Source organism: Anolis sagrei, chromosome 4, assembly GCF_037176765.1.
Source record: "Anolis sagrei isolate rAnoSag1 chromosome 4, rAnoSag1.mat, whole genome shotgun sequence".
NCBI lineage: Eukaryota > Metazoa > Chordata > Lepidosauria > Squamata > Dactyloidae > Anolis > Anolis sagrei.
In genome coordinates this window covers 210,534,981-210,546,999 of record NC_090024.1, presented here as the reverse complement: position 1 = coordinate 210,546,999, position 12,019 = coordinate 210,534,981, and the positions used below count along the sequence as shown (strand labels likewise).

The following is a 12,019-nucleotide window of genomic DNA, read 5'->3' as shown; positions in this document are numbered from 1 at the left end:
GTTGGTTCTCCATCTTCGGATGGCCATCTGCCAGGAGTGATTTCATTGTGTACTCCCTTATGGCAGGGAGTTGTTGGACTACATGGCCTGTGTGTTATTTATTTATTTATTTACATTATTTATATCCCGCCCATATCAGCCCGGAGGCAACTCAGGGCGGTCTACATATCGGCACAATTTGATGCCACCAATACATACATTCAAAAAGCAAAAACAATTAAGTGCATTTAGACAAAAAAGACAGTGCAATAACAATTTAAAAAGAGCTATATCCTCTCATTCCAATCCTCATCCGTTCCTTTCCAATTCCAAGGCTTCAGGATTCCTTCATGGAAAAAACAAAACAAAAAAGAAGTTACAACACAAAACAATCCATAGAATTGATAACTTTTAAGAAACTCGTGCTGTAATGGATTTGTTATTTTTCTAATATAAGACTCTTCCCGATATCTTGGGAAGGAGAGCCCAATGGGAAGGGATAAGTTAGAATTGTATAAAGATTGACTGTAGAAGTCTGAACTACATCTGTATAGATCAGGCATGGGAAAACTTGGGCTTCATTTTTCCGAATGAAGCAGAGACTGTTTGAGGACCGGAACATCCATAGGGAGACCAAGGTGCTTGTTTATAAAGCTATTGTCCTTCCAACCCTGCTATACGCCTACAAGACGTGGACTGTCAACTCCTGGAACGACTCCTCCAGAAAATCCTGCAAAACTCCAAGCAGACAAATGTCAGCATGGTGGAAGAAGCAACGATCACCAGCATTGACGCGATGGTCCTCTGCCATCAACTCCACTGGACCGGCCACATTGTCCGGATGCCTGACCACCGTCTCCCAAAGCAGTTGTTCTACTCCAAACTCAAGAACGGAAAACAGAATGTTGCTGGGCAGGAAAAGAGATTTAAAGATGGGCTCAAAGCCAACCTTAAAAACTCTGGTATAGACACCGAGAACTGGGAAGCCCTGGCTCTTGAGCGCTGCAGCTGGAGGTCAGCTGTGACCAGCAGTGCTGCAGAATTTGAAGAGGCATGAATGGAGGGCGAAAGAGAGAAATGTGCCAAGAGGAAGGCGCGTCAAGCCAACCCTGACTGGGACGGCCTTCCACCTGGAAACCAATGCCCTCACTGCGGGAGAACATGCAGGTCAAGAATAGGGCTCCGCAGTCACCTACGGATCCACTGATCTTGGGAGACTATCCTACAATGACGAGGGATAGCCTAATGAATGAATTTAGACTTCAACTCCCACCATTCCCAAAAAGAGGGGAAAAAAAGAAGAGGCCCAAGGCTGTTGGGAATGGTGGGAGTTAAAGTCCAAAACACCTGGAAGGCCCAAGTTTACCTATCTACACTGTCATTTTAATGCAGTTTGGGAACACTTTAACTGCCATGGCTCAATGCTATGACACTCTGGGATTTGTTGCTTGATGAGGTACCAGCCCTTTTAGGCAGAGATAGCAGGCTAAAGGTCTTGTGAAACTACAACTCCCAGGAATACACAGACTTGAGCAATCATCCTTGCTCTGAGGAGGAAGAGCTGCCAGCGTGAGAATCCACCGCCCCTAGCACGTGACCCTTATCGCGTGGGGGCGGGGCCGCTTATGAAACGCAAACACAGCCTCCGAAGCCGGCCTTTCTACCCACAATGCACCGCTCTGATGGATTCGGCGCTCTCCGCCATTTGGGACTGGGACGGCTTCGGAAGGGGGCGTGGCTTCAGGCTTGCCTGCGTGCTTGCTTCTCCCTGGCGGAGGTTCTAAGACCACGCCCACTCACCCTACCCTCCGCGCTGATTGGCGGAGCGCTTTCGCCAAAGGAGAAGAGGCTATTTAAAGGCAGCTTCTCTTTGCCGCCACTCTGTTCTGTCTGCCTGTTGGCAACTCAGGTGCTCAAGCTTCTTTCTGCTGTCTATAGATCTAGCAATCCCCAGAATGTCTGACAAGCTGCCTTACAAAGTTGGTAAGTGCCTGTTTCCCCTTTTCTCTGTTGCAGAGGCCTGCAGAAACAATTGGGAGCTATGTTTGTGTGTGTGTATATATGAAATTGCTAATATGCATGAAATGTATGTGTTCTTTAACATTGTAATGTTTATAATTATAGTTTTGCCTGCCCTTGTCCCTTGCAGAGCATTGTAATCTTTCATTTACATCCCAACACTATATATATATAGATAGATATGCTTTAAAAATATATTTTATTTATATATTGTATTCCTATTAATTTCATGATGGGGCCTGTCTTTGTCCCTTGCAGAGTATTAACACTGTTTCAATGACTCAGTAGTTAAGTTACTCAAATCTCAGCCTTTAAGAAACGATTGAGATACATTTGTTCATCTTCCATTTCAATTAGATTCTAAATTGTGAGCAAATCAGATGAAATATGGCGATTGTGATTAAGAAAGAGCTCTTATTTTCACTTTCTGTCATTCATAATGGACTTTGAATCCCTCAAACTCCACGTGGGCGCTGGAGGGAAAGGGCGCTTTCTGGGACTTGTAGTCTTTCTGGTCTTCCGGCTGCAAGGCTTGCTCTCGCGCCTTAAAGGCACAGAGACTACATTTCCCATAATGCTCCGAGAGACCATGCTGTCTAGCTGCTTTCTCTTCCTTGCTGTGCAGTTGATCTCCTCTGGTTTATTATTATTATATTATATATTTATTATTATTATTATTATTAATAAGAATAAACCGGAGATGTTTATTATTAATAATAATCTTTATTAATAACTTTTATTATTACCCTATTATTAATAATAATTAATAATAATTATAAATATTATTATAAATATTATTAATAATAATAATAATACAAAGTTACAGAAAATGAGCACATCAAACTCTGGGACTTCCAAATTCAGGCTGACAGTTTTGGAGCACAAGACTCCTGACCTCACAATCATGTTAAAAAAAACAAAGTATGGATTGTTGATGTTGCAATCCCAGTTGACAGCCGGATTGAAGAGAAACAACTGGAAAAGCTGACATGATATGAGGATTTAAAGATCAAACTGCAAAGACCCTGGCACAAGCCAGTCAAGGTGGTCCCAGTGGTGATCGGCATACTGGGTGCAGTGCCTAAAGACCTTGGCCTGCACTTAAACACAATCAGCGCTGACAAAATTACCATCTGCCAGCTGCAGAAGGACTACTTTACTGGGTTCTGCACGCATTATTCGCTGATACATCACACAGTCCTAGACACTTGGGAAGTGTCTGATGCATGATCCAATACAACAACCAGCAGAGTGATATTGCCTGCTGCGGACTCATCTTGTTTTATTTCTAATAATAATAATAATTTTCTTGTATTCTGCCACCATCACCTGGAAGGGACTTGGGGTAGATTTCATGGGGACCAAGCCCAGTCCAACAGAGTTAAAATAAAAAGCAAAATACATATACAAAACATAAACTGTCAACAATCAACAACCAGTAGCTGAGCACAGTGGACATGTTCAGAACTGAAAGGTTGAGGCAAGGGGTTATGCAAGACAGTTGCTAGGACGGGGCTGATAGTAAAGTGCAAGAGCTAGATGTTAATCCAGGGCAGCAATTCTCAACCTGGGGGGGGGGGGGTCGCTAAAGACCACCAGAAAAGAAAACCTAGTATTTTCTGTTGGTCCTGGGGGTTCTTTATGGGAAATTTGCTCCAATTTTATCGTTGGTGGGGTTCAGAATGCTCTTTGATTGTAGGTGAACTATAAATCCCAGCAAGTACAACTCCCAAATGTCAAGGTCTATTTTCCCCAAATTCTACCAGTGTTCACATTTGGGCCAATTGAGTGTTTGTGCCATGTTTGGTCCAGATCCATAATTGTTTGAGTCCACAATGCTCTCTGGATGTAGGTGAACTACAACTCCAAAACTCAAGGCCAATGCCCATCAAACCCATCCAGTGTTTTCTGTTAGTCATGGGAGTTCTGTGTGCCAAGTCTGGTTCCATTTCATTGTTGGTGGAGTTTGGAATGCTCTTTGATTGTAGGTTAACTATAAATCCCAGCAACTACAACTCCCAAATGACAAAATAATTACCCCCCCCCCCCAACCCCACCAGTATTCAAATTGCAGCATATTGGGTATTTGTGCCCGATTTGTTCCAGTGAATAAAAATACATCCTGCATATCAGATATTTACATTACAATTCATAACAGTAGCAAAATTACAGTTAGGAAGTAGCAAAGGAAATAATTTTATGGTTTGGGGTCACCACAACATGAAGAGCTGTACTAAGGGGTCATGGTATTAGGAACGTTGAGAACCACTGAGTGAGGACTATAAGTGCCAAGACAATTAGTGTGGTACAACTGCAAGGGAAAAGCCAGATATTAAGTTAGGGCTAGAAGGGCCAAATCAACTAGTGAACTGATCAATCAAGGACACATCGGAACATCCAAGGTTTTAGGTCTTTATGGAAGGTGGACAGGATGGGTGCTAATCTAATCTCCCCAAGGGAGAGAATTCCAGAGCTGGGGGGCCACCATGGAGAAGACCCTTTCTCTCTCTCTCATTCCCACCACCCACCCTTGTGATGGAAGTGGGAGTGAGAGAGAGAAGGGCCTCCCCAGTAGATCTTAGATGTTAGTTGTCCCTGATTGATTCCTGTCTGGAATTCTCCTGTTTTCTGAATGTTTTACTCAGAAGATTTACTGTCCTGATTTTAGAGTTTTTTTTAATACTGGTACCAGATTTTGTTCATTTTCATTGTTTTCTCTTTTCTGTTGAAAGGAATCAATTAGGGGCAGCTACTACCTCTCAACAAAGGATTACTCCAGGCAGCCAGGCTTTGAAACTGCAAGGCCATTCAATGCTAGTCAAGGTGGCCAATTGCAACATTCACACTTGCCTCAAGCAGACAAGAGTTCTTTCTCCTACCCAGGATATTCCACAGATATATAAACCCCACTTGCCTAGTTTCCAACAGACCTCGCAACCTCTGAGGATGCCTGCTGTAGATGTGGATGAAACGTCAGGAGAGAATGCTTTTGGAACTTGGCCATACAGCCCGGTAAACTCACAGCAGCCCAACTTTTGGATAGTTTGCCTTTTAGAGAAAGTTCTCAAAGGATGCATCTACATTGTAGAATTAATACAGTTTGACGCCACTTTAACTACCATAGCTCAATACTACAGAATCATGGGATTTCTAGATCTACATGGCCTTTAGCCTTCTTTGCCAAAGAGTGCTAGTGCTTTTATCTAATTACAGATCCCAGGTTTCCATAACAATGAGTCATGACAGTTGAAGTGGTATCAAACTGCATTAATTCTACAGTGGGGCTTGTAGTTCAGTGAGGCACCAGCACACTTTGGCAGAGAAGGCTGAAGACCATGTGAAACTACAACTCCCATAATACCACAGTATTGAGATATGGAAGTTAAAGCAGTAATTCAACAGTGTAACTGCACCCAAAGTGGTGTTGGAAGCTCTGACTAGGACATCAGTTGTATAACTTTCTGGATTACAGTTGATTTGTGTTTGTGTGTATGCATGCATATATTTAGTTCTTAGGCCTTCTTTAAAAGTATGCATATGACTATTGCATTAAGTTTTCACATGTGTAAAGGTCAAGAATGGAATGAATTGATGAGTTGAGACATGAAGAAGAATGTTCAGCTCTCTACACGTATCAACACTGGAATTACTAAAAAATAGGATTCCTGCTGTTAGTTGCCGGAAGACTATCCAGTTGTGTAACTTGATGGGAGTTATCTAACTTAAATTTACCTAACTCTGTCGTCGTTTGCTGAATTACGTATCTGATGCTTTCATGTGACTCCTCCACTCATTTATGTCTGAGTGTTGAAAAATCTAAATCCTAAGTTTGAGGCAGAAGAATTTTTAACAAAAGGAGGCCCGCATTTCCCCAAAGCTGTGATGTCAAGATTTGATCTTTCTGAGACCGCTTTAGTGTTGTTTACTTTCAAGGGAAAGTTATCAAAAGGTGGAGAATTAATGTAGTTTTGACATCATTTTCATTGCTGTGGTTCAATATTATGGCATTATGGAAGCTGTAGTTTTACAAGTGTTTAGCCTTTGCTGCAGAATAATGCTTCCTCAACAAACTACAGCTCTCAGGGTTCCAAAACATTGAGCCTTGGCAATTAAAGTGGTGTCAAACTGCATTAATTCTACCATGCAGACGCACCCAAAGAGAAGCCACTCTTGTTCTCTCAAAGAGTAAAATTGTCTTAAGTGAGTTATTGAGTAGGGCTTTTATTTCTTAGCCATTTAAAATATTCAGTAGAGGTTGCCTCTCGCTCTTGGGTAGCTACCTATATATTCCCAAAAAGGAGCCTATTTTCATGAAATGGGCACAAACTGAGTGGGTTGAGTGTTGGACTAGGGTTCAAATCCCTGCTTGATCACAGGAACTGAAAGGGGGATCTTAGGCAAGTCACAGTCTCCTGGCCTCAGAAGAAGGCAGTGGCAAATCCTGTCTGAACAAGTCAAGCCTAGAAAACCTCAGAAATTACTTAAAGGTGCACAGCAACAACATGCCGGTTCATATGTTGAGATGCCAGTTTAGAAATACTAGTAATTGCTATTTCAACAGAAATCCCATGCAGCCCCTAGTGGTGCAGTGGGTTAGATCCTTGTGCCAGCTGAACTGCTGACCAAAAGATTGGCGGTTTGAATCCAGGAAGTGGGGTGAGCTCCTGTTTGTCAGCTCCAGCTTCCCATATGGGGACATGAGAGAAGTCTCCCACAGGATGATAAAACACCTGGGCGTCCCCTGAGCAATGTCCTTGCAGATGGCCAATTCTCTCACACCAGAAGTGGCTTGTAGTTTCTCAAGTCACTTCTGACATGAAATAAAATAAAATAGAAATGTCAGCCATTTTATCATAATAGACTTTGACTGTTGATTATTGCTGTGGATGAGCAACAATCAAGGCCCCTTCTCTGTTTTCTTGGGATTCTTTATCATAAGAATTTTAAAGGTAGACTTTGAAGTAAGACTTGAGTTATCTGAGTTAAGTGTTTTGATTTCATTTATCGTATTGCGTTATTGGGCTTGGCCTCATGTAAGCTGCTCCGAGTCCCCTTTGGGGAGATGATGGTGGGGTACAAGTAAAGATTATTATTATTATTTTAAGTTACATCAGAATTCCTTGTGACACGTGAACATGAAATGTACGTGTTTGCATGAACCTTCAACTTGCCTGTGGATTTACAATGATTTTATGAATTTCATAGGCAAAGAACACTCAGAGGTTATTTGGGGGTTTCTTCCACTGATATTTGTTGGTTTCTCATCCAAGTACAGGCAGTCCCTGAGTTGCAAACACCCAACTTACAAATGACTCATAGTTCAGAACGGAGGTGAGACTACAGGAAGAGTGGGAGAAATCTACTCCTAGGAAGGGAAATCAGTCCTGAAAAAGGATTCATTGGGAATCCTTTTTCAACTGAAGCTTTCTCACCAATCCTTGTTCCCATGACAGACAAGCTAACATTTTCAAAATCTTATTCTCAGAGGGAGAGAAGGTGAGGTGAAATCTTCTGAACAGGAGCACAGACAGCAAAACAAACACCACAGAGGTGTTAACTCTTCCCTGTGCTTTCTAAAGCTCTCCTATCTATCTGTCTGTCTGTCTGTTCCTGGCTGGAGTTATACTAAAAAATGTTTCTGTTCTGACTTACAAACAAATTCAATTTTAAGAACAAACCTACAGAACCTACCATATTTTCTGGTGTATAAGACTACTTTTTAACCCAAGAAAATCTTCGCAAAAGTCAGGGGTTGTCTTATACGCCAGGAGTCATCTTATAGAGTGGGTGCTGAAACTTCCAATCCAAACTGGAGAATCTGTGGTTGCTGAATATGGTGGGGAGAGTTCAAAAATGGCAGCGGTCGTGTCCCTGCCATATGCAGCGACTGTATGAAAGCATTAAGGGTGACGCTGTACAAGTACAGTAGAAGAAAATCCATTCATCAGGATTCGTGGACTTAATGCAGTCCCAATGGTGATGTGAAGGGGCACCTCACTGGGAAAGTGTAAGCGAAGGACAGAGCAAGCTGCAGGGGTCTGGGGCGCCCGGGGTATGGAAAAAAGAGATAGAGTGGCTCTGGCCCAGAAAAACACACCTCTTTTACCTGTCTGGCCAGCCCTTGTATTCTATTATTGTACCTCCTTCTCTGCCTCTCAGGTCTCGCTCCTGAAGACTGGAGTGAAGCAGTGTAGGTGCACATGTGTGATATCTGAGAGGCAGAGAAGGAGGTACAGTAATAGAAAAATTATCATATTGAATTAAAATCTGATGCTTTTTAAATTTTTATATGGTGTGCATTGGAAGAGAGGTAGCCTTATATGGCGAGTATATCCCAAATGCTATATTTTAACTGGGAAAGTTGGGGGTCATCTTATACGCCGGAAAATATGGTATCTTGTTTGTAACCATCTGTACTAACCAGTGCTGACATTGGTTAGCTTCTAAAATGGGATATGCTCGAGTGCCTGTTGAATTTGCGAGTTTATACTTTTGCAATAATAGCAAATCACTAGCGGAAGCCTTTGAAGTACAAAGTGCAGCAGCAATTGCTGACAAGACAAAAGCAATTTAGGTTAATGAAATAACAGCAAGTAGAGTAAGAAGATCACAAGGGAATTAACATTACAAATCCTGTTTCAAGTTTCTCCCCCCAAATGAATGGCAATTGTGATGGAGAAGCACAAGTTGGACATGAGCATAGATAGCAGTTCATTTTGTTTACCATGTACAAGTTATTCCAACGCCTGCCCTGTACTTGAAGCAGCATTTTCTTTGCATTTATGAAATCTTGTGGTTTTTTGCTCATGTTCACTTATGGGAATCATTCCACAGAACTTATGGTTTCAGCTTTGTCAGGAGTTTTACTTTCATCAGGAATTGGAAATGACTTGGTGTTTTCAAAGCAGTATTAATTCCCAGCAATCACATATACACATGTGGCAAAAGTGGGTTTTTATAGTCTTTCCAGGTTAGTCTTTAGGCTTACAATTGTTTAAGCTGGGACAGTTCTGATGGTCAGTGTGACAAGTTCAGGCATTCTGGAAGCTCCTTAGTATCTCTAATTTAAGAGAAAATGTAGGGAGCATGTTCATAACAGCTGGTTTGTTGGATCAGACTAGAGATTATCATAATTTAGAATTAAGTTTCCAGCAATAGAATAATAGAATGGATCTGGAAGACCATCTAGTCTAACCCCCTGTCATACAGGAAACACACAATCAAAGCACCCCCAACAGATGGCCATCCAGCCTCTGTTTAAAAGGCTCCAAGCAATGGCAAGTCAGATGCCTCTAGTACAGAAAAATAGCAATTCTTAGAATCTGCGCAACGTGAAGGGCAAGAAGTTTCCCTCTGTGTTTTCTGGTGCCTTTTGTGTGTATATGAGGCATTCTTAGTATGCTTCCATTTGGGAGATTGGCATGAATATATACATGTGTGGGATGTTTCTTTCATATGTTTTAACCATTCTCTCATTATTTCTTCTTAGGTTTTGTCAGTTGTCTGATAACTGAATTGCGTTTAAGGCTGTTTGAATAATTGGGAGCACAAACTGTTGACATAAAGAGTTAGCCTGCGATTCCGATAAGAGTAGCATGTGATGCAATATAGGGCAAATACAGGTCATAAACCTTAAGACATGTCTGACAAATTTATACAAGACTTTACAACCTGTGTTTAGTAGAATAGCCCTGGTGCTTTCTTGCAAATGTATGTGTTTGTGTGTGCTTTCATATCATCTGCATTTCAAAGGGGTTTCTTAGGCAAGAAGTACTCAGAGATAGTTTGACCAGTTCCTTGGTCTAAAATATAGCATCTGTTGTTCATTGGTGGTTTTCCATCTTATGAAGAATATCGCTTATTTCAGCACATTATTATCCTGTTGTAGAATCCTAGGAATTCTAACCCAACCCCTGCCATGCAGGAACAGGTGTGTGGCAAGCTTTTCAACTGACCATTATTCAAGGAGTTCCCGTCTTAACATGTTTTGCAGAAGCATTGACTTGGTGGTTATCATTTTTTCACCAGAGAGCCCATATTGTATAGTAGTTCGTGTTGTACTAGCATGAGTGTGACACAATCCCACAAAACACTCAATGTGAAACATAGGTCTAGTTATATTCTCACAGCTGCTTACTTGTCCTTATTTTGTTTTAAAATAGATAATTACTTAAGTTGTAATACATTTATTTTCTATAGTTCTACTCTGCTCTTCTCACCCCAAAGGAGACTCAGAATGGCGTACAAATTATGGGACAATTCAATGCCACATCGTACATACAAATAAACACTCATACATCTCAAATTATAAAATAGTTAAAAACATATACTATAAATACAACAAAAACAATGTAAAAACAAATCAAAAACATAAAGCCCAGTCCCATATTATTCAAGCTGCTACATTCAAGTCAGAATCCATATTACACTACTCCCCGAATGCCTGTGTAAAAAACCAGGACTTTAATTTTTCCCGAAGACCAGGAAGGGGGGGGGGCAGTCTGATGTCATAGGTGAGGGAGTTCCATAGCCAAGGGGCCACCACTGAAAAGGCCCTGTCTCTTGTCCCACCAGTTGCACTTGTGAAGGGGGAGGGGTTGAGAGCAGGGCCTCCCTAGCCAATCTTAATACTCTAACTGGCTCGTAAAGGGACAGGTAAGTTGGGCCAGAACTATTCAGGGCTTTATAGGCCAAAGCCAGCCCTTTAAATTGTGCCTGGTAGCATACTGGCAGCCAGTAGATCTGACGTAACAGGGGGGTTGTGTGTTCCCTGTACGCTGTTCCAGTGAGGAATCTGGCTGGTGCACAAGTTTTAATTGTGCGAATGCTCCCCTGGCTACCGCTGAAACCTGTGGTTCCAGGCTCAGTGATGAATCCAGAAGAACTCCCAAGCTGTGACCCTGTTCCTTCAGGGGGAGTGTAACCCTATCCTGCACTGGCTGTAAACCTATACCCTGTTTGGCCTTTCGGCTGACCAGGACTACCTCAGTCTTGTCTGGATTCAATTTCAATTTGTTCGCCCACATTCAGACCATTACAGCTGCTAAGCACTGGTTCAGGACCTGCAGAAACTTAATCTCTTCCCTAATATGTGAAGAGGGTATTGGGAAAGGTCCCTTACTCTTTTCCCCCAGCTGTTAAGTGCTGTCTGTCTTGATAGCTTTATAGCAGTTGTGCAGCTGGTGTTCACTGGAGAAAGTGAATGAATTAGTTTCCTTCTTGTGTGTTCCAACCACCTGTTGCTTCTTTGGCTTACAGCTGACATCAGTCTTGCAGAATGGGGCCGGAAAGCCCTGGAGATTGCCGAGAATGAGATGCCAGGGTTGATGAAGATGCGGGAAATGTACTCTGCGACAAAGCCTCTGAAAGGGGCCCGCATTGCTGGGTGCCTACACATGACTGTGCAGACAGCCGTTCTCATTGAAACTCTGTTGGCCCTGGGAGCTGAGGTAAGGTTGCACTCGGCACTTTATTTTGATTGGATCCTATTTTTTTTTTTACAATTAAATATTTATCTGGGTTTTCTTAAAGCAGTTCATAGGGGGAAAAGTAACCCAGGCCAAGGATATCCACTTGCATGCTAATAATAAAACTTCTAATTCTAAGAATATGTTAACAGTTTGTGGAGATCGGAAAGAACTTGTATAACTTCTGGAGATGAATATGTAGTAGATATTTATTACTCTCTCAGTTTTGCTGCTTTCTAAATGCAAAGGATAGAGAAAACCTAAACAAGGAGTGTGAATACATGGAATCCAATTTTTGGTGAAATAAAAATTGACCTGAAAACCATTCAGAATAATTGCTTAGTATGTACCTACCTTCTCCTGAAACCTACATCTCTTTATGTATTTTATTAAACAATGCACTTCTGTTTAAATAAATACAATATTCCTTACTAAGAGTTTAAACTCATTTCAATAACTAAAATCAAGCCTTTCAGAGAAGTGATTTAAGTTACTTATTTATTTGTGGTATTTATATACTGCCCTTTTCAACCTCGAAGGGGACTCAACGTGGT

General features: G+C 41.7%; 1 protein-coding gene across 1 annotated transcript in view; it reads left to right on the top strand.

Moving 5' to 3' along the window:
• Positions 1-1,805: 1,805 nt before the first annotated feature.
• AHCY (adenosylhomocysteinase) overlaps positions 1,806-12,019 on the top strand; it is a 40,968-nt gene continuing 30,754 nt past the window's right edge. The window contains exons 1-2 of the mRNA XM_060772327.2: positions 1,806-1,962; positions 11,257-11,447. Of these exons, the coding sequence (XP_060628310.2) occupies positions 1,935-1,962; positions 11,257-11,447 (219 nt within the window). The 5' untranslated portion in view covers positions 1,806-1,934. The remainder of the gene's footprint in view (positions 1,963-11,256; positions 11,448-12,019) is intronic.